The sequence below is a fragment of the Prinia subflava genome, chromosome 11, assembly GCF_021018805.1.
Source record: "Prinia subflava isolate CZ2003 ecotype Zambia chromosome 11, Cam_Psub_1.2, whole genome shotgun sequence".
NCBI classification, from domain to species: Eukaryota; Metazoa; Chordata; class Aves; order Passeriformes; family Cisticolidae; genus Prinia; species Prinia subflava.
Window position 1 is genome coordinate 4,445,065 of NC_086257.1, and position 27,309 is coordinate 4,472,373.

General features: G+C 52.5%; 3 protein-coding genes across 7 annotated transcripts; all 3 read left to right on the forward strand.

Moving 5' to 3' along the window:
- The first annotated feature begins 94 nt into the window (after positions 1 to 94).
- Positions 95 to 9,345, forward strand: D2HGDH (D-2-hydroxyglutarate dehydrogenase). Of its 3 annotated transcripts, none has more exons than XM_063408010.1 (9): positions 95 to 494; positions 1,683 to 1,740; positions 2,728 to 2,867; positions 3,301 to 3,494; positions 4,606 to 4,774; positions 5,357 to 5,500; positions 5,922 to 6,064; positions 6,207 to 6,372; positions 8,952 to 9,345. In XM_063408010.1, exons 1-9 carry the CDS (start codon positions 233 to 235, stop codon positions 9,224 to 9,226), a joined length of 1,551 nt encoding a protein of 516 aa, XP_063264080.1. In that variant the 5' UTR covers positions 95 to 232; the 3' UTR covers positions 9,227 to 9,345. The 3 variants fall into 3 exon arrangements, with proteins under 3 accessions (XP_063264080.1, XP_063264082.1, XP_063264083.1); XM_063408012.1 differs by having other exon boundaries at positions 356 to 494; positions 1,644 to 1,740; XM_063408013.1 differs by lacking the exons at positions 95 to 494; positions 1,683 to 1,740 and having other exon boundaries at positions 2,847 to 2,984.
- Positions 9,346 to 9,486: 141 nt separating this feature from the next.
- On the forward strand, positions 9,487 to 22,159 carry GAL3ST2 (galactose-3-O-sulfotransferase 2). 2 transcript variants are annotated; one of them, XM_063408017.1, is made up of 4 exons: positions 9,487 to 12,536; positions 18,938 to 19,024; positions 19,436 to 19,715; positions 19,790 to 22,159. In XM_063408017.1, coding segments are annotated over exons 1-4 (1,230 nt in total). In that variant the 5' UTR covers positions 9,487 to 12,534; the 3' UTR covers positions 20,651 to 22,159. The 2 variants fall into 2 exon arrangements, with proteins under 2 accessions (XP_063264087.1, XP_063264086.1); XM_063408016.1 differs by lacking the exon at positions 9,487 to 12,536 and adding an exon at positions 12,575 to 15,032 and having other exon boundaries at positions 19,790 to 22,158.
- Positions 22,160 to 22,213: 54 nt separating this feature from the next.
- Positions 22,214 to 26,757, forward strand: NEU4 (neuraminidase 4). 2 transcript variants are annotated; one of them, XM_063408015.1, is made up of 4 exons: positions 22,214 to 22,859; positions 23,536 to 23,741; positions 24,323 to 24,578; positions 24,995 to 26,757. In XM_063408015.1, the coding sequence occupies exons 2-4, from the start codon at positions 23,541 to 23,543 to the stop codon at positions 26,023 to 26,025; spliced, it is 1,488 nt and encodes a 495-aa protein (XP_063264085.1). In that variant the 5' UTR covers positions 22,214 to 22,859; positions 23,536 to 23,540; the 3' UTR covers positions 26,026 to 26,757. The 2 variants fall into 2 exon arrangements, with proteins under 2 accessions (XP_063264085.1, XP_063264084.1); XM_063408014.1 differs by having other exon boundaries at positions 22,216 to 22,798; positions 24,995 to 26,756.
- Positions 26,758 to 27,309: the final 552 nt, after the last annotated feature.

Below are 27,309 nucleotides of genomic sequence, written 5' to 3' on the forward strand. Positions count from 1 at the left end.
TGCAACCTCCGGCCGCCAGGGGGCGTTGCCGCCCGCCCGCGCTGAGCGCGTTCGCGCTCAGCGCAGGCGGGCGGCAGCGCCCCCTGGCGGCTGGGAGTGAGGCGCGCTGCGCGTCCCCGCCTCTTCCAGGCCCCGCGTACCGGGATAATCCCGAATTCCTCCGCTGGAATCCACACTAAACAGCGGAAGAGACGCGCTGAAGCGCTGCGCCTTCCCGTGGTTTTTTTTTTGCATGGCGTCCAGGGTGCTGTGGCGCCGCGGGGCCGCGTGGCTGAGGGGCGGCGCGGAGCCCCCCGGCGCGGCCCGGGGCAGGGGCAGCGCCGGCTGCCGGGCTGTGGTGCCGACGTGCGAGCGCTACGCGGTGAAGCGGCTGCCCTTCGCCCGGCTGGAGGACGGCGATGTGGCCTTCTTCGAGCGCCTCATGCCCGGCAGGGTCGTCAGCGGCGAGGAGGAGGTGAAGCCATTTAATGTGGACTGGCTGAAGTCGGTGCGAGGTAAGCGAGCTGCTTGGTGAAACCTCCTTCCTGCCTCTGTTAGTTACCTGAACGACGAGTTTGCCAAAGGGAATCTCATCTTTGTTTATGGCGGATCACTCTCTACAGACCATAGAGTTGGAAGGGACCTATAAGGATTATCTAGTCCAACTCCTGACGCTGCACAGACACCCCAACAATCCCAGCCTGTGCCTGAGAGCGTTGTCCAAACTCTCCCGGAGCTCTGGCAGCCCTGGGGCCGTGCCCATTCCCTGGGGAGCGTGGGCAGTGCCCGACCGCCCTGTGGGGGAAGAACCTTCCGTGACTCCAGCCTAACCCTTTCCTGACACAGCTGCAGCTCTTCCCTCGGGTCCTGTCACTGGTCACCAGAGTCCAGATGAGTGCCTGCCCATCCAAAACGAGTTTTTCGCATAAAATTATTCCTTTAAGAATCACCTGATGCCTGGTAAACTTCTAGGCTTTCATAAAAAAAAAATCTAAACTCTCTAAGTTAATAATTAATTTTTTCCTGAGACAAGTTGATTCAGCTAACAGTTTTGATTGAACTTCAGAAAAGAATATGAAAGCTTTTGGGAGACTTGATTGCAGCCTTCCAGTACCTTAAGGGGGCTTATAAAGAAAGGAGGGAGGGAGACTTTTTATATGGGCCTGGAGTGGCAGGACAAGGGGAAATGGCTTCCCAGTGCCCGTGGGCAGGGTTAGATGGGATATTGAGAACAAATTCTACCCTGTGAGGGTGGGAAGGCCCTGGCACAGGTGCCCGGAGAAGCTGAGGCTGCTCCCTGGCAGTGTCCAAGGCCAGTTTGGATGGGGCTTGAAGCAACCTGGGGTAGTGGGAGGTGTCCCTGCCCATGGAGTGAGATGAACTTTTAGGTCCCTCCCAACCCAAATCTTTCTGTTGTTCTGTGATTCTAAATCGAGCATTTTGAATTCTCTGTTGTTTCTGTCAAAGATTTCATGAGAATTTAAACCATTGCCCATTGCCCCCAGTGGCAAACAAGTCTGCCTATACATGCAAAGTTTTTGCGGGGCTTAAAGAGAAAGGCTGCTGTTGAAATGTTTGTTGTCAAAGTGGTGGAAATGCCTGACAGTGGAGGAAGTTATTTCACACCTCATGCTTTCCTACCTGTTTCTTTCTGACCTCTGCAGAGCACAGCTTGCCTTGAGAGTCCCTTGCTTTCATTGCAGGCTGCAGCCAGCTGGTGTTGAAGCCACAGAGCACGGCAGAGGTGTCTCAGATTCTCAGGTAATGCACGTCTTTTCTGCTGGGCTTGGTGCTGAGGAGACCTGGGTTGAATCGAGGGTGATCCAGCCCATGAAGGGAACTTGGGGGTGTTCAAACACCAATTCCTTAAGCATTGGAGTTGCTGAGGCAGTTTTCTTCACGGCTTTTCTGTTCTGATAAATGGCTAAAATTAGGTATTGTACGTGTGCTCGGAAAAGAGAAGTTTTGTGAAAGATTCAGGAGGGTCTGTTTGAAAAGGTAAAGGAGGTTAGGGCAGAACCAGGCAGTTTGAGAATCTGCTTTATCCACACTGGCATGAGCACAGCTCTGACTGGGCAGTGCTGTGACAGATCTCTGTTTGGCTGGAGAGCTGGAAGCTGCAGGGGTGTGTTCCTGGCTCTGTTAGAACAGGGATGCAGAGCACAGGAGAGGCGGGCAGGGCCTCTGAAGGAGCTCTGGGGCTGTGGGGCTCTGTGCCAGCCCTCGTGCAGGAGCTGCTGAGCTCGGAGAGGAGGTGGTGGGTGGTGCTTGGCAGGGATGCGGCAGGTGGAGCAGCTGAGGCACAGGTGCACATTTGTTGCCCACAGGGCATTAATTTCTTGGGAGGAGAAGGGCAGTCATGTCTGAAACCACTGCCAGAGGCTGGCTGTCAGAGCCCACTGAGGAGCCCAAGCTGTTAGCACAGACTGCTGCAGGAACAGCTTCTGTAGAAACATAAACAGTGCTTTCCAGGCAGATGTTGTTTGCCAGATGTGTAGATACACACAGGGCTAACCTCAAGGGTTGGTTCTTTGCTCAGCATTGGGCCGAGTTCAGACAGGGGTTGCACTTTCTCACTTTGTCATTGAAACTGTCTCCTTCCATCATTTTAATCTTTTGGTGAAATGCTGCTTAATTTTAAGGAGCCCTGTTGCAACAGTCGATGGTCATGTAGAGGTAAAACTTCTCTGACAGACTGATTATGGCTTTAAAATGCATAACGTAATTCAGAAACCTTTTTCCTTGCAGGTACTGCCATGAGAGGAACCTGGCAGTGAACCCTCAGGGAGGGAACACAGGCCTTGTTGGGGGCAGCGTTCCTGTCTTTGACGAGATCATTCTCTCCACTGCTCTCATGAACCAGGTCATCAGCTTTGACAAGGTGTCTGGTAAATATTCCAGGGATGTGGAGCACAGCAGTGAGCCCCAGGCCACGACACAGGCATTTTCCTGGGAACAGATAGCAGCAGGATCAGCAGGGTTCAGCCCAGCAGCATCATAAGGAGGTTTGTTTGGATGTGGGGGTTTAGGGGTCAGGCTGCTGTGTCTGTTTGGAGAGGGAGAACAATAGGCAGAGACGCACTTATGTGATGGTGTTTGATCAGTCCAGAGCTGTGGGTGATGAGATATTCAGGCTCTAGCAAAGCTCCCTGAGGCTTGAGGAGGGTGCAGGTCCTGGAGCATGCACAGACTTGTGCATTTAAGCTGAATCCCTGGAGATTTTGAAGGAAGAGGTGGTTGCATCTGCTCAAACCGCTCCTGCTTCTTGAGGAGGCACCTTCTTCTCAGCCATCAGCTTGTAGCAGGGTGTTTGTGTTCCAGGAATCCTTGTGTGCCAGGCAGGCTGTGTGTTGGAGAGGCTCAACGAGTACGTGGAGGAGCAGGGGTTCATCATGCCACTCGACCTGGGAGCCAAAGGCAGCTGTCACATCGGGGGGAACGTGGCCACCAACGCCGGGGGCCTGCGGCTCCTGAGATACGGCTCTCTGCGAGGGACAGTGCTGGGCCTGGAAGTGGTAAGGCGAGTACCTGGCAGTTCCCTTCTCTGTTTAATCCTCTGCTGCGTACTGCTTCCTGCTCTTTTAACTGTCCAGCACAGAGCCAAGTTCCTCTCCAAAGTTCCACTCTTACCTTTTCCGTGTTGGGCTGTCTTGAGAAGGGTCAGCACATGTGTCCATGCATGTTATTGCTGCTGTTTCCAGCTTCCTGACTTCCAGTGCTTGCTGACAGAGGTGGTGTTAGGTGGTTTTCTAATCCAGACACGTGAAAAGAAGGTAGGGAGAGGTTGGGGGACCTGAACCATCTGCACGGAGTTGGTTCCTCTGAGCAGTGGGTCTCTGGAACTCTGTGCTAAATCCATCCTGCATCACTCTCGTCTAGTGGCTGCTCACAGAGTCACAAACTGCTTTGTGGTGGATGGGATTTTAAAGATCGTCTTAAGGTTTAAAGCCCATCCCATAACAGAGCTGTCTGCTTTGGTTTCATTTGGCTGCTGGCTGTGTCCTATTGTCTCTGCTGTTCCTCAGCTGCTCCTGTCCTACAGGCGAGTGCCTTGGGATCCAAGGGCTGGATTAGGAGTTCTGAAAGTTTTCATGGCTGGGAAATTTGGGCAGGGAACAAAAGCATGGCTTGGTTTTACTGTGTAGGCTTAGAGAGGAGAGCATTTGTCTCAGGTTAGTTTGGCTCTAATGTCAAAATAGCCTTTAATAACCTGTCTTGGAGATACTCAATTTAAGGCTCAAGTGGCAGAGGGTTTACTGTTAACTGGTAACATTCTGGTTAACTGTTCACTGTTTCAAGTACCTTCCCTTGTTTCTGATGGCTAGTGGGAGCTAGGGCTGCAGAGAGTGGCTTCTCCACTGTTAGTAAGAAAAGCAGAGCAAATTGGATCTTCTGTTATTACTTGTCCTGATGGAAAAAGAGAAGTAGGAGGGAAATACCTACTCTACCCTACTCAGGTAGGATACAGAGGGGGGGAAGAGCTGGGAGTGGAGGAGCAGTGTGGGGATGAGCTGCAGCTGTGTCCTGGTGCTCAGGGTGAGTGACCCTTCCCATCACTCAGTCACAGGCAGGTTCATGCCAGCAGATTCCTGCCGGGTGCTCTGACTGGGCCCTGTGTTCCCACAGGTGCTGGCTGATGGCTCAGCCCTGGATTGCCTGGCCTCTCTGCGCAAGGATAACACGGGCTACGACCTGAAGCAGCTCTTCATTGGCTCCGAGGGGACCTTGGGAGTGATCACTGCTGTCTCCATACTCTGTCCTCAGAAGCCTAAGGCTGTCAATGTGGCATTCCTAGGTAGAAGCTGATATTCATCATTTCACACCTGAATTCAAAGGCTGGGAGTAGGGGCAGAGAGGAGAAAGCACTGCTCAGCCTGCTGAGCTGGACTGCCAGCATCAGCTGGTGTCTGCAAAATAGTGTAGAGCTCTGTGCTAAAATACCTGTGCAGATATTTAATATCTGTTGAAATACCTGCAAGGGCAGGTTGTTCTGTAAGGAAAGTGGAGCCAGGAGCTGAGCAGGGTGAGGAGGTGGGCAGGACAGTCCCCTCACTGGTGAGGGAGGGCCTGGTCTGACAGGCTCAAGAGAGGAGCAGGGTTAGACTGTGACAGTAGGCAGAGGCAGCCACCATCCAGGAGTCAGGTGAGCAACAAGGTGATGGGGCAAGGCTGAGAAATCATGTCTGCAGGTCAGGCTCTGGATCAGCAGAGTTGTGGCCAGGCACAGCTGCTTAAAAGCTGCTTCTGGGTGTCCCTCAGCAGGTCCAGAGTTGTTTGTGGGGAGCCTTCACCGAGAGTTTTTTACTTCTCAGAAACCTCCAAAGGGTTGGGGTGGTCTCTGTCTTTTGGTCCTGATTCCTCTCTGTTCTGTGTGAAGGGTGTCAGAGTTTTGCCAAGGTTCTGGAGACATTCACAACCTGCAGAGCCATGCTGGGTGAGATCCTGTCTGCCTACGAGTTCATGGATGAGAAGTGCATGGAACTGGTTGAGAAACATCTCAAGCTGTCCAGCCCAGTGGCAGGTACCAGTGGTATTTACACTGTACAAAGGGGCACTGTACTGCTTGGGGATTTTAAACACTTCTAAAAAGTGACTAATTTTAAAAAGTCGACTCACTGACTTTTACAAAGTTGCTGATTGTGTAGTCATTGTTTAGTCATTCCTCATAATTTTTGTATCTCGTATAGATACAAAACACCTTTTATCTTTAAAGATGAGACTTTTTACTTGTATTTGTCCTCACAAAGCTGCTGGCTTTCTAGAAAGTGGTTGCTTAATAAAAGATCTAGCATGTCAGTAAAGTGGCCTACAGATAGAAGACTGCCCTCTCTGGCACCAGAGATTCTGGGTACATAATGTGGGGAAAGCTCCAAAACGTGCCCTGAATGTCTCTGCTTTACAAACCCAGGGCGTCTACTTACTTTGTTCTCCCTCATTCTCAGACAGCCCTTTTTATGTTTTAATTGAAACTTCGGGCTCCAACTCAACTCATGATGAAGAAAAATTGAACAACTTCCTGGAGCAGGCCATGGCTTCTGGTATGGTCACTGATGGAACTGTGGCAACGGACGATAAGAAAATAAAGGCAAGTCAGTGTTTCCTCTTCCACCAACCTCTTTGACGTGGAGTTGTATTTTATATAGGGAGGTGTTCAGAGTCGCCTTTGTATGCATGGACCCCATGAGCTGCTTGGTTTATCTGGGTTGCTGTGATCCTTGGTTCCTCAGGTGCTGTGGAGCCTGCGGGAGAGGATCACCGAGGCCCTCACTCACGAGGGTTATGTGTACAAGTACGACGTCTCTCTGCCCGTGGGAAAGCTCTATGACCTCGTCACTGATATGAGGGCTCGGCTGGGCCAAAGTGCCAAGAGTGTGGTGGGCTACGGCCACCTGGGTGAGTGTGCTGCTGGGAAAGGTGGTGATGGCCCTTCTGTGCTGCGGGTGTGTCATGGGTTGACATTAGATAAAATGTTAACGCACTTATGAGGGTATATTTTACTTAATGAACTTTTGTGAGATGTGGTTAAGAACAGAGCAGAGCAGGCTTAATACTTAAAACAGACAGACAATTTATTATACTACAGAACAATGGACAATAGACAGGGAAAGAAAAAATTTAGCTACTCAAAAGCAGAAGAGAAAACTTCTCAAAACACTGCTTCTCTTCTCTTCTAATTTTTATTTTATACATGCTTACTTAGTTGACTCTAGCACATTACTTTTATCTACTTGCTTAATTTTTCAACAACTCTGGGTTCTTAATCTAAATTATCATCTTTTAAAAATTTAGACAATCTACATTTTATCTAGGATGAGAGGAGTCTTTCTTGCACTACAGACCCCCCCCCCCCCTAGGAAACACAGGTTTACTATCTTGTGTTCTTACGTCACTCATGGCACTGCTTTGAGGGGTCTGTTAGGGTGATACTTTCTTTTCTATGTCTAGCATTCTCACTGCCGTCTATGGACTTGCACTGCAACAGGGCTCTTTTTAAGGATGTTTTGGCTAAGTACTAAAAACTAGCTATCTTTTCATTTTGGGACTCAGGTCTCTCCTATTTATTCCTGGGGCTGGGGGCTCTAAGAAGCAGGCTAGAACGTCTCTGGGTTTGAGCTAAAAACATTTACCTAAACACAGTCTTATTTATAGTCAGGAGGGTCTAGGGTCTGTCTATGGCTATCATTATGTAAGAAAAGTTTAGCTTTATAGGCTACTCCTCTTCATTCTGGCAATCGAAGGGGCTTTTTTTCATCTCACATTACCCTCTCGGTCTTAGGCTGTCTTTTTTTTTCTAAAACTACTAACTATGAGAATACAGCGTTTAGGGATAACTCTTTTCTGCTTTAGAAAGAGTTAAAAGCTTTATTTCCTACCACCAAGGTCAGGCACAGGCGATCGCAGACACTGCAGGTCTCACAAGCAGCTCCAGCTCGGCACTTTCTCTCTGTGGGGGGAGGAGAGAGACGGGACCGGGGGGGGGGGGGGAAGGGGGGGGGAACGGGATGGGACAGGGAGGGGGACGGAAGGCACCTCCAAAGTTCTCCTTTTACCCCTCCATTCTAGATGGAAGCTGGACTAGCTCCACTCTAGCTCCCTCTGTTCCCTACCCCGAGGCTCACTTTGCTCAGCTAGGCTCACTTTGCTCTTTTCTCCCACTTGGCCTAGCCAGGCCCGGACAGGGGAGAGGAGAAGACGCTCCCTCTCTGAAAGTAGAGCAGGAAAGAGGGAGTCCTGCTGGGAAATCTGGCTTTTAACTCCTCGTGTCCTCAGAGGCGTGTCTACTCTCTTAGTGGCTAACAAAGGTGCTAATACTCAGATCTAAAAACTGATTGGTTTGACTACTACTTCTAAAAAAACTCACTTCTCTTCAAACTACGACAGGGTGAGAGGCTTAAATTGAGGGCTGTGCACGAGGAGGGTGCATCAGAATCTTTGTGTTTGAATTTCACTGCTTTCAGACTGTTTTCCATGCACTGATGGCAGGTTGCTGGCCAGTGCACCACGGAACTGGTCATCTGTATCTTCTTGCTGTGTACTTTCCATTTAAATACGTAATTTGTTCAATTGGACCATTAATTTGGTTGATGTTCTTAGACACCTTTGGCAGATAACCCCTTTCTTGTCCAAAGTGATGAATCCTACTGGAAATCAAGATTTTGTGAGCCATTAACCCTCCAGCAGAGAGTGATAATGATAAATGCACAGAAAGGCTGACAGATTTGTCTGATTTTACAAGCAGGTAAATTGATTGTTTAGCAAAGCTATTCTGTTACAAAAACCACAGAACACTCTTGAGCACACTTGATTAGGGATCATTGGAAAGACACGTTGCATAACAAAGGCTCCTGCTGGTAGCTCTTTGAGGACTAAGTTGTGTGTTGTGAGGGTTTGCTAGGATGCAGGAGGAGGATGAGTATGTTGTATTTATCTTTGTGTGTTTTGTCTTTCGGAGTACCCACCAACTGTGTGCCTAATCAAGTACTGTCACACACAGTGGCAGAAGGAGAAATTGTTCTGCTTTCTTTGTTTCTGTTGACACGGTGCCAAAGCGCATTTAGAGCATTGCACAAACATAATAGGGAGAGAAAAAGTGATGAAGGGCCATGTTAGAATCTAATGATCATTATGAAATGCCATGGGGGTAGTCTTTGTCATTGCATCACGGTGGTGGCACATCATTAATGCAGCACAGTGGGAATTCTAAAATCACAAAAGTCGGAGTTTGAAAGTAGCTTAACTTAGAACCCTTCCTCAAATATTGCACTGGGAGCATGGAAAAGCAAAGATCCCCTTAGAATTATTTATGCATGGAGAGGCTTGTTTGTAGGACAGTGAGCACTTGTCCTTTTAGTACAGTTTGCAGACTAACAAAGGCCCTGTTGTTTGAGAACGTGGAGGAGCCAGGAATGAGTATCCATTGCAAGGCCACCTGGTTTTTCTCCCAGAGCCATCTGTGCAATGTTTTCTTGCAGGAGATGGGAACCTGCACTTAAACATCACGGCGGAGTCGTACAGCCATTCCCTGCTGGACGTCATCGAGCCCTTTGTGTACGAGTGGACGGCGAGGTGCAGCGGGAGCATCAGTGCAGAGCACGGGCTGGGCTTCAAGAAGAAGCAGTTCATTCACTACAGCAAACCAGCCGAGGCAGTGGTGCTCATGCAGCAGTTCAAAGCCATGCTGGACCCCAAAGGGATCCTCAACCCCTACAAGACGCTGCCCTCAGCTCCCGGGAGGGGCGCGTGCTGAGGAGCCAGCAGAGCAGGGCAGCTCCAGCTCTGTACCTGCACTCGAGTCATAAACACACTGGATCAGCAGCACGTGGAGTGCTCTGTGTTTGATTCTTTTAGTGGGGTGGAACAAGTAAAGGAGTGTGGTTGCTCTTTTCGGGGTGCCTGCTCTTGCTGAAGAGCACACTGCTGGGTTTCTACTTAGCCTGAACGTTGAAACCAAACACAGAGGTGCTGTGTGTGTATGAGTATCCCAACTCTCTCTCCCCTTGGTTTTGCTCTGATTTATCGGTGACAACAGCCAAAGGAGGCATTTTCTCCCTTGGGCTGTGCTAGTGAAGCATCAGAGGCACAGGAGAACCTGTGGATGCCAGTCTTCCAAGTGAAGGTGTTGCTCTTCGTTGTTTGTTTTATCTAATACATTTATCCCAACACCCACAACAGAATCTGGTTATGGCCTCTTTAGTGATGCCACCTCCAGGCTGTCCCAAATAAGCATCAGTGTTGTCCCATGTACAAGTTTGCAGTGCTGGAAGGACTGGCCAGAGAAGAGAGAGTGCTGGAGACCCAGCCTCTGGATTTTATCAACTGGAGGAGAAACACCAGCAGCCAGGCTGGGGGAGGGGATCCCAGCCCTCCTGCCTGGCCAGGGGAAGGCTCTAGGCATGCCACTATTTCCTGCTTCCTTGACTTCCAGTCTGCTCTTCACAGCAAATCATGATTTGCTGTCACAGGGAGGTGTAAAATTATCCCTCCCAACCTGGCTGGATGAAATCTGGGATAACCTGGAGTGATAATCCAAAAGGATGGGGCTTGGAACAGCCTGGTCTATTGGAAGGTGTCCCTGCCCACTGCAGAGAAGTAGAACGAGATGGGCTTTAAGGTCCCTTCCAACCCAACCACTTTGTGACTGTTCACTGGGAGTGCTGTGGACTCTCTGGAGGACAGGAGCCTTGCAGAGGGATCTGCACAGGTGCCCCACAGGGCAGTGCCAGTGTCACAGAATTGCTGGCACAGGTGCTGGGTTTGCCCCCAGCGCTGGGCACGAGCTGAGCTGGCGAGGGGTGGCTGGGGAGCAGCTGGAAGGGTCTGGGGGCACTGCCTGGCAGCAGCACAGGGGAACCAGGCCAGGAGGGCAGGGCCATCCTGGGGCACCCCACACAGCGGGGCCAGGGGCAGGAGAGGGCATGGCCTGGCTGTGCTCAGGGCTGGGGATGGTGGGAAGAGGCTGCAGCGTGTCCAGAAGAGGAGAACCACGCTGGGGCTGGGGCTGGAAGGTGTGACCTGGGAGAGGCTGGGGGCTCTGGGTTTGTCTGGTTTGGAGAGGAGGAGGCTGAGGGACAACCTTATCCCCCTCTGCAGCTTCCTGAGGAGTGGGCATGGAGAGGGAAGTGCTGATCTCATGGGAATGCTGATCCCAAAGCAGGGCCAGGAGAGGTTCAGGCTGGACATTAAGGAAGTGTTTCTTTATAGAGCACATAATCAAATACTGCACCAGGCTTCCTGGAGAGGTGGTTGATGCGCCAGACTGTCAGTGTTTAATAAGAGGCATTTGAGCAATGGTGTAACTTTAGGGCAGCCCTGAACTGTTAAGGCAGTTGGACCAGATGATTCTCCTAAGTTCCTTTCAGCTGAAGTGTGCTGTTCTAACATGGAGGGTTTTGTTGGTTTGAGGGTTTGGTTTTATGTGCTACAGTCTATTTTGTAATTTAAAGTTTGTTCTACAAAACCACATTATCACCCATCTGCTACAGAGGGCCCTGAGTCATTAATCTTCTGGCTTACTTGGTGTTTGCTTGTCATATCCGTATTTACTGATATGTGTCACTCTTAATCCAGGCTCTCTTTTATCCAAATGAGGCAGGTGGTGATAAGAGCCGGGGGATTTGCCAAAGGTAAATAATGTCACTAACCTGACAACGTTTTACAACAAAAGGATGTTTTCTGTCAACATGGGCAGAGCAGTGGATGTCAGCAAAGCTCTTTCCCACAATCTTCTCCAGGCGAGACAGGGATTTGAGTGGCCTGGCCTAATGGAAGGGGTCCCCTGCCCATGGCAGGGGGGTTGGAACAAGATAAGCTTCCAACCCAAACCTTCCTCTGATTCTGTGATGCTTCTGGATTCCCTGGGTGGGCTGTGGGACAGGTAATAAGCTGGCTCAGGCTGTGCTCAGAGGGTGCCAATTGATGGATTTTATTCAGCTGTACTAGTTTGGGAAGCCTTACTGGATGCCATGAGATTAGGAAAGGTGGTGTCTTATGCATCTTTTTCACTACCTGCATTTTGGTGATGTTGTCTCTTCCACAGAGCAGTGAAATAAACGTTGCATCCAGAGCTTTATTCTTCAAAGAAAAAGGAGTTTTTTCTTCTGTTTTAAGGCAGAGCACAATCTCTACAAGGCTGCATGCTGTCAGATTGCACTAAGGATGCTGGCTTGTGCTCAGCAACATGTTGCAATGTTCTTCTCAATACAGTCCTAAGATCACACCTCTCTCAACTTGGTCACATGGATGCTTTTGAAAGAAATACCTACATGTGTTCCATGGCCTGCCAGTATCTAGTCCTGCTCTCCACTCGTGTCCATTCAACCCTTTCTCTCCACTATGGTGCACTCCCCATCTCTCCCTTCGTCCCTTAGGACAAGTCAGGAGCTAATTGTCATTTTCTGGGGTGAAGTGAAATGAACAATGTCATCATTTGCAAAGAGGAAGAATTTGGTCATGGAAATGGTGGTCAGGTGTTGGAAGGGGCTGCCCAGGGAGGTGCTGGAGTCCCCATCTCTGGAGGTGTTCAAGGAATACCTGGACGTGGCTCTCGGTGCTCTGGGCTGGTTACAAGGTGGGGATTTGGCACAGGCTGAACTCAATGGTCTTGGAGGTCTCTTCCAACCCAAACGGTTCTGGAATTCTGTGGCTCTGTGGAAGGAGAAGACAGCCTGTGCAAGACAGTCAGCCTGTGCTGCTTGGGCGTGGGGTGATGAAAAAATACAGGAAGTCCATGATGTTGGAAAAGAAATATGCAGGATTTGCCTTCTGCCAGGATAGGCTGATGCAGCTAGTTCTTTCTGGATCAGGCTGTTTAGTTCTTCTCCCCTTTTCCTATCCTGTTCTTTCTTTTTTCCCCCCTAAACTACTGACCATCACTGTGTAAAATACAGCCTTTCCCCATGAAAGGCTCTTTTTGGGAAGCGGAACTTTCCATAATTCTCTTTTTTAGCTGTATTTGTAGAGAGTGCTTGGAAGGGAGACACACAACACTGTGCTGTGGCTGGGGAAGTTCTGGCTCCATTTAACCATCTTCCTTACACGTGAAGATCCTGAAGCTCCATGTAAGTTTTACTGTTTCACTAAACAATAGAGCAGTTCCCTGAGGGAATACAAGGGAGGTGCTGTTGTAGGGTTATTTTATAATATCTTTCCTAGACCTTACTTCTGTGTTCTCAGTGATGTTTTCACATAGTGGTACACTGTTGTTTATAGGAGGGAAGAGACAGGGTGGGTACGTGTATGTGTGTTTTTAGAAGGAATCATTGTGACAGGAATTTCTTGTCCAAAACTCTAATTTTTCTGAGACAGACATAAATTGCTGTAGATGCTGTAGATGCTCCACACGTCGAACCAGTGCTCTTCTGGCACAGTAAGGACTTGGCTCTCTCTGCTGGTTTGCCTCTCTCTGTACAGGTTTATGGCTGGGATAGAGTTAATTTTCTTCACAGTGGCTGGTGTGGATCTGTGTTTGGATCAGCGATAGAAGCACAGGAATGTTGTAGCTGTTGCTGAGTGGTGCTTGCACAACATCAAGGTCTTTTCTGCTCCTCAGCCTGCCCCACCAGCGTGGGGCTGGGGTGTGCAAGGAGCTGGGACGGGACAGAGCCCACCCTGACTGACCACAGAGGTGTCCCACTCCGTAGGAGGCTGTGCTCAGCAATAAAAGCTGGGGAGAAAGGAGGAAGGGGGAAGGAGGAAGGGGGTGTTCCCGAGTCACTGTTACGCGTGAGGGAGCCCAGCTTTCCTGGGATGGCCCAACGCCTGCCTGCGGCAGGAAACGGAGTGAATTCCTTTTGATTTGCTTGCATGTGCAGGTTTTGCTTTACCTGTTAAACTGCCCTTATCACTACCCACGAGTTTTTGCACTTCCACGTTCTGATTCTCCCCATCCCGCTGCAAGGGGCTGACCTCCCCCAGGGCCTGGCCCCCAGCGGGAAGCAGAGGCAGGATGGAGTGAAGAATCCCACCCCAGCCTCCTGTGTCACCTGGCTGCCCTTCCTGCCCCAATCTCTCAGCAGCCCACCTCCACATGAAGACAAGTATTTGTGTATTTGTGCCTGGCACCTTTTTTTTTTTTTTTGATGTAACCAAAGCTGACAATTCATGTACAACACCTCAGGAGAGAGCAATGAATCAATTGTAAAAGTGTAAAAAATGGGCTTTTGTGATCTGTGGGCTCTACCAGGTCCTGAGTGAGAAATGGCACAGCTGAGGTGTGTAATGTAACAGGAGAAAGAGGTGGCTGAAACGTGCCCCCCTGCCAGCAGCAGCTGGTGCTATGCCAAGAGTAACCCTAGAAATTCTCCATAAAAGAGCACATTGACTCAGGCTTTACCGAGAAACTCAAGAAAAGCAACCCTACACCTTGCTAATCTCTGCATCTTGGTAAGTGCTGGAGCTGGGGCTGGTCTGGGGAAGCTGTGATTTAAAAAGAAATGCTGTGTATTTGGGTGCTCTGGAAATGTAGCACAGCAGGTGAGGGATCCTGGAGTGCTGAGGAATTGGCTGTTGGGCCAACAGCATACAAGGGTTAGAAAGGGGGCACTGTGTGTGGGGAGGGAAAGGGGACCACCAGCACGGCTATAAAAGACCAAAAGAAACAATTCAATCTCCCCTAATCCAGGCTGGGAGATGTGGATACACTTTTAGTTGTCCAAATGAGGAGAGCAGTGGCTTCATCCCTGTATGGGGAGTGGGGGGATGACCCTACCTCCAGACCTGCAGTTCATTCTGCTCTCCCAGGGCACACTGCTGCCATCAAACCCTGTTTGTGAAATGCTGGTATACAGCAGCCTCAGTGGAATCTAAAATTCCTAAATTGTACCAGTTGTTAATAACACCAGAGATAAAGCACAAAATAATGCCCCTTTAGGGGCAAGATTTCTCCCTCACAAGGCCTGGATACAGCCAAATCTGTTAAGCTCTTAACCTCCAGCTACAATAATTGCATTTTTACCAAGAAGTTTGAAGTCTAAATGTTTTAAGAGGAATTTTCCGTAGGTGAACATAATTTGTGTTTTGTTGTCCCTAATTTGCTCTTGCCAAATGTGTCTGTCAGGGAATTCCTGTCCTTACCCTCTGAGCAAGAAGCAAATAAAAGGGACAGCAGGCACTGAGCATGGCCCCTGGCAATGTGACTGCAGGGTGACAAAGGTCCAATGCCCTCCTCACAGCCTGGATCCTGCTGTGAGCCCCCGGCACCTCCCTCCTGCAGCCAGGAGAGAAAAGGATCCCCTGGAAGGGATCCCGGTGAAACCTTTCCTTCCCGCCAAAGCTGCTGCGAGCGCCGTGTCCCGAGGCAGCTCTTTATACCTGCGCTGATGTCCTGCCATACCAGCGCTTTCCATGGCTTATTAATTAACTCCCACCCACTCCTGGGAACACCTAGCCACTCCCTTTGTCCTCACCTATCCCAGCCATTTATAGCAGTGAAGGGATGCTAGAAATAGAGACGTGGTCACTAAGAGCCAGAGGAGACAAACAGGCACTGGAGTCGATTTGCAAAGGAGATATTTCCCAGCTCGCAGCAGCATGAAAAGCCCTGGGTGCACTCCAAGGTAAGGGCAGAGGGAGCTCGGTGTTCGGGGTGCCGAACTGAAACTTGCTTTGCAGGAAGGTCTGGTTCAAATAATCCCTGGAAGTTGTTACTAACCTATAGAGTTAGTTACAGTTTGCTCCAGGAAAGGGATTAATTTTGCCGTTAGTGTTTCTTGCCTGCGTTCCAGGTCTTTTAATTTAAAAGAACCTTGTTCGTTTGATGCAAAAGTCTGTTATTTTCAGCTTAAGCCAAAGGAACAAGAAGGGGGTCCCAAGCCTTAAAGCCTCTATAGCTGCCTGTCTAAGAGAGGTTGTTTTCCATGTTTTCTTGCCAGAGGGGACATAGCACAGCACAAGCTGGAAAGGCAAGTGGGACCTCTGGCACCAGCCCTGCCAAGTGCTTTGTGCGTTTTTCGGCTTCTTAGAATTTTGTGTCTTAGCAATCAGCTCCCAAGTGCTTCTCAAAGGTCTTCCAGGCTCTTTCAGGTAACTTCAGTGCAACATTTGAGTTGGGGCTTTCTCTGTTGAACTTTATTTTGCCAGAGCTTAGAGGCATTTCCAACCTAAACAATTCCATGATGCTGTGCAGGTCAGAGACTTGAGGTGTTGTGACAAAGGGGGGTGTGTGACACTAAGGGAACACAGCTTAAGGCTCCCACAGAGATGTGCCAGGGTGGTGGGGGCCAAGCGGGGGTAAAACCCCAGTGCAGGTTTGCAGACATAGAATATTCTGAGCTGGAAGGGATCCACAGGGATCACTGAGTGCAGCTCCTGGTCCTGCAAAGGACAACCCCAAATACCATACCAAGTGAGTGAGGGCATTTTCCAAATGCTTCTTGTTATTCTCATCATTTCCATTACGTGTATTTGAAGCATAGAGAGCCTGAAATGTAATCATTCTCGGCAGACTTTCAAACAGTTGTCATGTCTTACTCATTCTGGAATGCGTACTGGAAGCAAGGTCTGATAGCAAATCCCACACTGACCCTGTGCTGTTTTCTGGGGGAGCAGTCACACTGTGTTCAAAACACTGTGTGTGCTCCAGGTGAAGATCCTACACAATTTCTGTCAGTAAAAGCTCTGCAACATTTCAAGAGCTCATTTGTTCCCAAGCACAAGATGTGCAGAAATGATGGAAGCTTGTTTAAGAGGAGGAAAAGGTGCCATCAGTTTGCTCTATGAGAGTTTTGTTTATTCAGCCACCCTATTCCCACTGCGTGTGTGGAGATGTCACTGGAGCCAGTGACAGCCCTGCAAGTGCAACTGTGGGTGGCTGAGCCCAGGGGGTGATGGGGACACGACTCCCTGCAGTGGTCAGGCACAGGACTCCACGAGTGCACTGGCCTGCACCCTGTGTACCTGCAGCCCTCCTCTCACCCACAGGGTCTGCATTTCCCTACGCTCCTCCTTGGGGATCTCCTCAATCCCTGCCCTTGGCTCTTCCTCTGAACACTTCCTCACTCACCTTTGCTGGGCTGAGGTGCTGCAGAGTTCCCTCCATGTCACCACTGGAAGGCAGCCTTCCTTCCTTCCTTCCTTCCTTCCTTCCTTCCTTCCTTCCTTCCTTCCTTCCTTCCTTCCTTCCTTCCTTCCTTCCTTCCTTCCTTCCTTCCTTCCTTCCTTCCTTCCTTCCTTCCTTCCTTCCTTCCTTCCTTCCTTCCTTCCTTCCTTCCTTCCTTCCTTCCTTCCTTCCTTCCTTCCTTCCTTCCTTCCTTCCTTCCTTCCTTCCTTCCTTCCTTCCTTCCTTCCTCCCTTCCTCCCTTCCTCCCTTCCTCCCTTCCTCCCTTCCTCCCTTCCTCCCTTCCTCCCTTCCTCCCTTCCTCCCTTCCTCCCTCCCTTCCCTCCCTTCCCTCCCTTCCCTCCCTTCCCTCCCTTCCCTCCCTTCCCTCCCTTTCTCTCCCTCCCTTCTCTCCCTCCCTTCCTTCCCTCCCTTCCTTCCCTCCCTTCCTTCCCTCCCTTCCCTGGCACAGGAACAAGCACCATGCCATGATAATGCATTTTTTGTCACCCCTGGGACAAGCAGCCTGCCATTTCTGTGTAGGGCCTGGTGCCTGCATGGACTGTCCTGCTGAGATCAGTCACACTTGCTCCTTAAAACTGACCATTCCAGGAATATACCATAGTTTTGGCCTAGATAAGTCAAACCTTCATTCCTCCCTGTGTCTCCAGGGAAAATCTAGCTGCTTGGTTTGGGCACATCCAGACAAAATGGGTCTGCTGAGAACATTCAGTTAGGCTGGAGATGACCTTGGTGTGCTGAATGTGTCTGAATATTTGGAGGCAGAATAGCACCGTGTAATCGTTTATTTAAGTAAACAACCATTAAAATATTGTGGGATGCCCTGGGGTGATAAGGTGCAGAGGTCTACAGAGAAGGTCTTCTTGCAGCAGCAGGGATTGATAGTTCTTCTAGAGCACGTTGTGACCCAGATCTGCCTTCAGGATGATTTGGGGTGTGATTTGTTTGCCCCAGAAAACATCATTCAGAGTTGCCATTTTGGGGACATTACCTAAATGAATAAATGGACTGTTACTGCACCCATTAAACTCAACAGAAAAGGTGCAGCAGGAGGATGTCAGCTGAGGAAGGATCTCCAGGCAGGCAGGGTGACGTGCTTTGGAAAACCACCACACACATATGGCACCTTCAGTTTAAACAAAAGGCCAGAAAAATTCGCATGGGGGCTGCCTGTAGTGTGCTCACTGCCCCTGCAGGCTCCTCTGCCTTTCTCCCATCTCATCTCCAAGGACAGGGATTGTCCCACTCCATCCCCCTAACAGGCCTGGGGCCAAAAGATTAGGAAATCCTGATGGAATCTTGCCTGCAGGTCTGTTTTGAAACTCTTTGTGCAGAAGCTGTGCTGCAGCTTCCTGTCAGAGCTTGGTACCAGCTATGGGTGAGGGTCTTCCCTGGCTTTGGGAAGGGCTCTTGGAGGAAGGCCTGAAGGCTTGCTTGCTCCATTTGGAGAGGAAACCACAAGTGTGACCCTACCATGCTGTAAAATGAGATTATATCTTCTCAAAACAGTGTAAAGCCTGAGCCAGATCTGCTACATTTTGGGCATGTCTGCAAACATTAAGATTCACACAGAGCTAAAAAGGCTTCTAGGGTGAGAGAAGTCAGATCAAACTTGGTGTGAAAAATTCCTTTTAGGTGGGCATCAGACCTTTAAAAGATCCTCTCTGTGTCCCAGCTGGAGTGCACTGGTGATGATCGTGGTACCATAGGATGGTTTGAATTGGAAGAGACATTGAAGACCACCCTGTTCTAACCCCCTGCAATGTGCAGGGACACCTTGATACATGATGGTTGCTTAATTAGTGCTGGAAGGGACTCCTACCTCATCATTATCCACCCCACCCCCCCATTTGAAAGGGGGGTGTAATAAATCCATTACAGGAGCTGTTGGGTTATTTGATTTTCTGTCTTGGAAGATCATATTTATTTTGCAAAAGAACCTCAGTTTAGTGGGTTTTTTCCAATCCTCATCTTCTGGAGTGATGTGATCACAGGACCCACTCAGGTTTCTCACCAGCGAAGTCTTTATACCTCTACAAAGGGCTTGTTTTCTGGTGAATAATCTGGGAGTCTGAATAGTGAATAAGCTCTAAAGCCCCAGAAAACCAAAAGAAAAGCAAAACAAAAGGCAGCCAAACAGAGCAGGAGGCTGTGGGAAGAACTTAACTCTGCCTGAAGTACACTGTGTCTTGCCAAAGGCCAAAATTAGGAGAGTAATAGTGAAAGTGCAATTTCTCACTGTCTTGCCTCTAACACCAGAGCTGGTGACACAGCTCGGGGTCCAACGGTGGCTGTCAAAACTGATATACAACTGTGCTCACAGTGATTGAAGTTCCCAAGGGCAAGATGCAAAATGTGAAGGGCTATTGGATGAAAATCCACTGAAATTCTTCTGGTTTTTTCCAGGCATGTCAGGTGTCTTGTCATTTTCAGCTTCTGCCTGGGACTTACCTGCCTCTCAGGATTCCTCCATGTGAAGAATAAGAATTACAGGTAAGTGAGGCAGAAGCAAGGTTGCAGAGTTTCCTGTGCCTGGAGCAGGTGGAATGTGACCTCTGACACCTGATTTATTTATCATGAGCCTTGGGTTTATGCTCAAAGGGTGGTCCCTAGGTCCTGGATCCATGTTTGGGGAAGGAATTGAATTAGCCAAAGTGCAGCTGCTTTGGGACAAAATCAGCTCTGTGGGGAAAGAGCACTGAGCTGAAGTCTTTAGTAAGTGAGAATCTGGAGAGGGGGAAAACTGGAGGGGAAAACATCTACACTGGAGGGCTGGGGCTGATTTGGATGCAGCCTTGGGCCAGCTGCAGGTGTGGCATCAGAGGAGCACCTGGAGCTTTGCCAGGTCTCAGAGATGGGGTGCAGCACCAGAGTCTCTTTGCCCCGTCTGTCACCTTCCTGCAGAATCTCAGAGAGCCACGAGGAGCTGCTGATCCCTCCCACGCCGTGCCGTGCCAAGACAAACGTCATGTTCCTCAAAACCCACAAGACTGCCAGCAGCACTGTGCTCAACATCATGTTCAGGTTCGCAGAGAGGTACAACCTCACTGTTGCCCTCCCTGCTGGCCAGCTCTTCCACCTGGGATACCCAAGGACTTTTGTGGCCCACTTTGTGGAGGGTTTTCAAACCATAGGCCAAAATTACAACATCATGTGCAACCACCTGCGGTTTAACCCCTTGGAGGTAAGGAAGAGCCACGACACCTGAGGAGAAACATACTTGGGACAGGACTAACCTCTTCTTCCTCCCATAAATAGGTAAAAAGGGTGATGGCAGCCAACACCTTCTACTTCTCCATCCTGAGGAACCCCATTCCTCTGCTGGAGTCTTCCTACATCTACTACAAGAACAATGTGCCTGCCTTCAGGAGCTCCAGGAACGTGAACGAGTTCCTGGCAGCACCCACAAAGTATTACCACCCAGCAGACTACAGGGGAAACATCTACGCCAGGAATATCATGTGGTTTGACTTTGGCTATGATAACAACGCGGAGGACGACAGCAAGTACACCCAGGCCGTCCTGGAGGAGATCGAGCAGAACTTCCACCTCATCCTGATAGCAGACTACTTTGATGAGTCCATGATCCTCTTGAAGCACGCTCTGTGCTGGGATCTGGATGATGTGATTTACTTCAAGCTTAATTCCAGAAGCCAGGACACTGTCCAGAGGTTGAGTCCGGAAAACGAGGAGCAGATAAAAGCATGGTGCTCGCTGGACTGGAAGCTCTACCTGCACTTCAACCAGAGCTTCTGGAGGAGAATTGAGGAGACCATAGGGCTCGAGGTGCTGGAAAAGGAGGTGGATCACCTGCGGACCAGACAGAAGGAGCTCATGGAGACTTGTCTCTCAGAGCAGGAGGCAGTGAGGAGGGATCACATCAAGAATAAAGCTCTCCTGCCTTTCCAGTCAGGGGCTGCAAATATCCTGGGTTACAACCTCAAACAAGGCTTGGACAACAGGACTCTGAGAACCTGCCAGAAAATGGTCATGCCAGAGCTGCAGTACACGTCCTACCTTTACACTGTCCAACACCCACACAAGAAGAGGAAGGAGGTGGGGTTGCCATTGCTGTGGACCAGGCGCCAGGAGGACATGCAGCTCCCAGTGTCCAACTAGGACGTGTGGCAACCCACTGTGGCTTCCCACACTTCGCATCACCCCTTGTCTGACACGTAACTGACCCACAGGACTCTTGTGCATGAGGGGGAGGCGCTAGGGGCTTTGTTTGGGGTCACCAAATTGGTGGTTGGTCTCTTTTTGGGGACCTTGAGCTAAAGGCTTTGCACTGACCAGATCCTGGGTGATCCCACCTGCCTGCTCCTGGCTGGAGAGAGCCAGGCTGGCTGCACCTGGCCAAGGCATTCCAGCCTCTTAATCATTAATCCCAAGTGTGATCATTTGCCTTCATTTGATTTGATTTGATATCCATGGTTGCATCAGTGTGGTCACAGCTCACTGGAGCATGTCCTGGCTTTGGAGGGTTTAGGGGAAGGGGAGGGAAGTGAGGGGAGTGTGACAAGGGGACACAGTGCTCACAGGACAGGTGGTGGGTGTCCCATCCAGTGACATTCCACACTCAGTGAGGACTAACCATGCTGCTGGGGCTGCCTTTGGTGTGGGAGTCCCAGGCATCCTGCCCAAAGCCAGGCAGGCTGGCTGCCTTGCCCAGTGCCATGTAAGCTGTGCCTCTCACCTGTCAGCAGGTGAATGAGCCTCTGTCCCATGTGAGAGAGGTGGTGCTTCCCTGGGAGGGTTTGTGGTTTTTCCCCTCGCTCTCAGGCAAGGGTCCCTGGGCATGTCTGTTCCTTTGGGTGCAGCATCCCCAAAGCCCTTGATCAGCAGATGCTTTTTGGGGACTCCCCTTGCTGTGTTGGCCAAACTCTCCAGCACAGATTAGGAGGGGATGGAGTGAGACACAGCTTTGGGTGCACTGGTGCATCCAGGTCCCTGCTGCCGCTGTGACCAGCACATGGCTCAGGTTTAAAACACAGTGGTTTTATCAGTGCAAGTTGGCACTGACGGATGTGTTGGGAACAGGTGACAAGCAGTGACACCAAATCCATTTGTCTTGGTGCTGCCATCCTCACAAACCCTCCTGGCACTGCCACAGCAGCAGGGCCCTGGATGGCAGAATGGGGAGGAGGATCTGGGGGTCACTTGCTGGCAGTGTTGCCTTGGGGGTGAAGCTGTGGGGCAGCAGCTCGAGCTGGGAAGCAGGAGTGATGCTGTCAGGGGGAGAGGGGTGAGAAGCAGAGCCAGGACTTTCCTCAGCTGTGTTTAGCAGCTGAGGCAGGGTTAATCAGCCCAGGTGTCCAGCAGGAGCAACCCAGATTAATGGCACTTTCATGGTCCAGTGTTACAGGAACCCTCACTAAAATTTACCCAAGGCTTGGGAGGCTTTTGTAACAGCCAGGCAGATCTGCTGGAGCCGCACGTGGTCACCCCGGGCCATCCGAGGGGCCCTTCCCGGGCAGTTCTGCAGCCTCTGCCTCGGGTTTCCCCTTGGAGCTTCTGATCCGTGATTTGCCATGGGAATTTTGCCAAGCCCTTTTAATTAAATGGATCACAGAGTTGGAATATAAAAAATATATCTTAGGTATAAAAATAGTTTCTTAGTAGCTAATCTATGTGCAAGTGGGGGTCCTGGGAGGACTGGTGTTCCTGGGAAGTTTGGGGATTCTGTAGTGCTGGGGGTCCGGATAGGGCTGGGGATCCTGGAAGTGCTGAGGGTCCTGCAAGGGTTGGGGTCCTGGGAAGGCTGAGGGCCCTGGAAAGGCTGGGAGGGCTGGGGGTCCACGGAAGGTTGGGGGTCCTGGGAGGGCTGGGACCCTCTGGACCACATCTCCCAGGCTGGGGAGCTCACGGCAGGGTGGACTGTGGTGGGCATGGGCTGGAGCCCCTGAACAGGGAAGTCTGGCCTCTCCCAGCCTGCAGGAGGAGGGAAACCGAGGCAGGAGATGCAATTCCCGCCCCATGGATGCCCTTGTTCCCCTCCCGGGGTCCGAGCAGGGTGGCTCGGCAGGCGCGGGGCTCTGCCGGCCCATAAGGGCTCCTTTGTGCCACGGGCGCCGCGGCAGCGCCTCTGCTGAGTCAGGGATTTCTCCGGGCACCGCCGGGGGAGCCCCGTGACCACCGGAGGGGGACCCGGCCAGGGGAGGGGGTGGCGGCGGAGCGGAGAGGCGACAGCTCTGTGGAAAGGCGGCGACAGCCGGCGTTACTGCGTGGCCGAGGGACAGAGGGGACACGGCAGCTGAGCAGGACCCGGTGAGTGCCTTCGCTTTCCCGGGGGGCAATGCATCAGCCAAAGCTCCTGATGAAACCACAGGTGAGAGCGGCTGCTCCAGCTGAGCCTGGAGTGGATGTCCATCTCCTTCCGTGGGGATAATCTCCAGGGAAATGTAGGGACATGTAAACTGGGGACAGCTGACCTGTCCCTGAAGGAAAGGCATTTGGGAACAGCTCTCACCCGCTGCCACAGGGACAGCCCGGCTGGGGACCCCAGGGTCCGTGCTGTGCGCCTGAGGCTCCCGCACAGAGGAGGGGGAACAAGGGGGCAGCTGGAGGCACCAGGGGCACAGGAGCACTCCCGGACCCTGGCGTGATGAGCCTGGCTGCTCCGGAGGGCTCCTGTGCGGGCTCTGCCCTCTCAGTGCCTGCCGAAAGAGAGCATGGAGCTGCTCTTTGCTCGCTGGCCTTGATTTCCCAGACAAACATCTTAAAGATCAAATTAATTTTATTTAATTTTATTTTGGGGTCCCCAGGTCAGCCTCCTCACTGGTACCCTATGCCCTGACCCACCTCTGAGCTGTGGTGACTTGCCAGCACACACTCAGCCCCTCTCCACCCCAGCCCTGCCCCTCAGCCCCTGCTCCTGGGGGGTTACCCAGACCCAAACCCACCAAGTCGAACCCCAAACCCTTTCAGGGACAACCCCGTGCCCCTGGCCGTGCACAGCAGCCGCTTCCCCACCCTTCATCACCCCTCCACATCTTCTGCTGCAGCTGCCATGGGCTCCCGGCACTTCCCGGCCCGGACCGTGCTCTTCGAGAAGGAATCCAGCGGTGTCACGTACCGTGTGCCCGCCCTGCTCTACCTGCCCTGCGTGGCCAAGCTGCTGGCCTTCGCCGAGGAGCGCCTCAGCGCCGACGATGCCCACGCCAACCTGCTGGTGCTGCGGCGGGGCTCCATCTACGGCAGCTACGTGGAGGTGGCAGCGGGGCTGGGGACGGGCTGGGGGCTGTCCCCATCGCCGGGGCTGGGGACGGGCTGGGGGCTGTCCCCATCGCCGGGGCTGGGGACGGGCTGGGGACTGTCCCCATCGCCGGGGCTGGGGACGGGCTGGGGACTGTCCCCATCGCCGGGGCTGGGGGCGGGCTGGGGACGGGCTGGGGGCTGTCCCCATCGCCGGGGCTGGGGACGGGCTGGGGACTGTCCCCATCGCCGGGGCTGGGGGCGGGCTGGGGACGGGCTGGGGACTGTCCCCATCGCTGGGGCGCGGCACAGCCGAGCTCCTGGGGACATCCACATGGGGAAGGGAGGCTGGCAGGGGTGAAGTGAATCACAGGGTCACGGGTTGGTTTTGGTTGGAAGGGACCTCAAAGGCCATCTCATGCCATGCCCTGCCACAGGCAGGGACACTTTCCTAGGTTACTCTAAGCCCTGTCCAATCCAGCAGGAGCACTTCAGGGATGGGGCAGCCACAGCTGCTCAGGGTGAAGAAGTGGGATGGTCCTTACTCCTCTCTTTCCTCTCCTCCTCCTCCTCCTCCTCCTCCTCCTCCCTGGGCAGTGGGAAGACATGCGTGTGCTGGAGACAGCAACCCTGCAGCACCATCGCTCAATGAACCCCTGCCCACTCTACGATGAGTTCACGGGCACCCTCTTCCTCTTCTTCATCACGGTGCTGGGCAGGACGCCCGAAGCCTACCAGATTGTCACTGGCCAGAATGTCACCCGCCTCTGCTGTGTCACCAGCGCCGACCAGGGCCTGAGCTGGAGCACAGCCACTGACCTGACGCAGCAGGTCATTGGTGCCACCATCAAAGGTACCCAGCTGCAGGGGGGTGAGGAGAGGGGAGAGCAGCCAGCAAGGGGGTGGCCCTGGGTTTTGGCCTTCTGGAGCCACCAGTGGCATTGCTGGGGGTGACTTTGACAGAGGAATCCCACAAGCTTCCAAAAAGGTGGATGAGAACCTCAAGCAGGGGGGGAGAAGGGATGGAGGGAGTGTCCATATCAGTTTCTGGGTGTGAGGAGAAGATGGAGACGCCCCATAGCCATGGGTGGGAGCACGTGTGAGGACCACCTGGCAGCACTGGGTTCTGTTGCCCTCCCACCCCACCTCTTATCTTGGCTTGACTGAGAGGAAGCCGTGAGGACCCTTCCACACTGGGCAGGGCAGGGCACCATGGGGGTCACTCTGGACCCCATCCCACCCTCACCCCGTCCCGTCTCCGCTCCCCAGACTGGGCAACGTTCGCGCTGGGCCCCGGGCACGGGATCCAGCTGCGCTCCGGCCGGCTGCTGGTGCCCGCCTACAGCTACCACATCGACTGCAAGGAGTGCTTTGGGCAGCTCTGCAAGACCACCCCGCACTCCTTCGCCTTCTACAGCGACGACCACGGCCGCGGCTGGCGCTTCGGGGAGTTCATCCCCAACCTGCAGACGGGCGAGTGCCAGCTGGTGTCCGTGGACGAGGAGGACGGCTCCAACGTCCTCTACTGCAACGCCCGCAGCCCCCTGGGCTTCAGGGTGCAGGCGCTGAGCACGGATGACGGGGCCGTGTTCCACGGGGGGCAGCTGGTGCAGCGGCTGGTGGAGCCGCCCCACGGCTGCCATGGCAGCGTCATTGGCTTCCCCGCGCCGCTTGTGTACGTCCCCACGGCCACCCGGGACACCGCGGTGCCCCCCCGGGGCTCGGGGCGCCGGCTGCTCCCTGGGGTGCCCCGGGGGTCCGGGCACCTGCCCACACAACAGACAGGAGGTGCTGAGCTGCCCTCTGGCAACCACCATGAGCCAGACGAGGATCATCCTACCCCAGGGCATCACGATGACACCCACAGCGTCACCTTGATCCCAGGGGACTCTGCAGCAACCCCCAGCCCCACTCCCTTCTTCCAAGCACCCACATGGATCCTCTACTCCCACCCCACCAGCCCCATGTCGCGGGTCAACATGGGGGTCCACCTGAGCACCTTCCCCAGGGACGCAGAGAGCTGGACAGAGCCCTGGGTCATCTACGAGGGCCCGAGCGCTTACTCGGACCTGGCCTACCTGGAGCTGCCCTTCCGGGACGCGCCGGTGGCCGGCGGCACGGCCGTGGCCTTCGCCTGCCTCTATGAGAACGGGATGAGGTCTCCCTACGAGCAAATCTCCTTCAGCATGTTCACGCTGCACGACGTGCTCCAGAACATCCCCCTGACGGCCGCCGCACCCCGGAGCAGCCCCAAGCGCCGCGGGGCCAAGAGGAGGAGGAGGAGCTGCTTCATCTCCTAGAGCCCACCCAGTGCTGCATCCTGGAGCATCAGCCCATGGGCTGGCTCCTGCCACAGAGGTGTGTTACTGCCCCCACACTGGGGTTTATCTCATTTTTATTGCTGTTTTTTAAATTCTGTTTCGGTTGGGTGGGGAGGCTTTCGCCTCCAACCCAGCCCCAGGCTCCTCTCCAAGCAAGAGGCACCTTTGGAAACAGATATTGGGGGGCAACAGCAGCAGAAAGCTCCCCTCCCCAGCTCTGGCTGGGGATGGAACCATTGCTGGGCTGGGCAGAAGTGGGCAGGGAGAGGCAGTGACTGCAGAGCCCTTCCCAGCACTCACTGGAGCCCTGTCCCCTGGGGAGGTGGCACTCTGCCATGGGGGAGGCAGCCAGGGGTGCCTTGTGCCATCCCTGTGTGCCAGGTGTGCTCAGGGGGATGTGGGGCTCCAGCTGTGCCATACCTGGTACCACCAGGGCTTTCCTCCCCTCATTATAAATATTTATGCTGTATAAATACAGTATATAATGTTAAATTCTTTCTTTTTCATGAAAAGACTTTTTCTCAATGGTCTCTCTGAAGTCACTCTGAGGGTTTGGGCTGGGGTAGAGTTCTGTTCCTTCATTGTAGCTGGGATGGGGCTGGGTTTTATATTTGGGCTGATGATAAAGGAATGTTTGTGTTCCATTACATGTCTGTCTGGGCTTTTAGTTCTCTCTCTTCGTTGTTTTCCTTCACATTACAATTTATTATTATTATTTCAATTATTAAAGTGTTTTTATGTCAAGCCAGGAGATGTCTCACATTTACCCCTCTGATTCTCTCCCTGTCCCATGGGATGGGGTGAGTGGCTGGGAGGTGCTCAGGTGCCAGCTGGGGTCCAACCACCCCCATTGCCCAGGGAATGTTTCCTCTGCTCTGGGATTTGGTTTTTTAACGTGCCATGGCCATCACTGCTCTCCCCTGACCCTCCTCAGCCTGGGGCAAAGCCCCTCCCAGCACAGGCAGGCTCGGCCCACGCTGGTCCTGTGAAGGTTGTGGGGAGGGGGTGAGCACAGGAGTGGGAATGAGCAGCAGCTGCTCCTGACACTTGTGCGGGGTGAGTTTCGCGGGGCTACACCTCAATTCCAGCTCTGCCTCCCCAGCACGACTCCATCCAAGTGCCCCAGCTCGGCTCCTCGTGTCTCCTTCCCCTGTGCAGGTGACAAACACCAGCTCAGCTGCCCTAAATGTGAACTGGTTACCAACATTGTTCAGCTCCTCAGTCTGTGACACCACCACGCCTCATTTTCCACCGGGGAGGGGG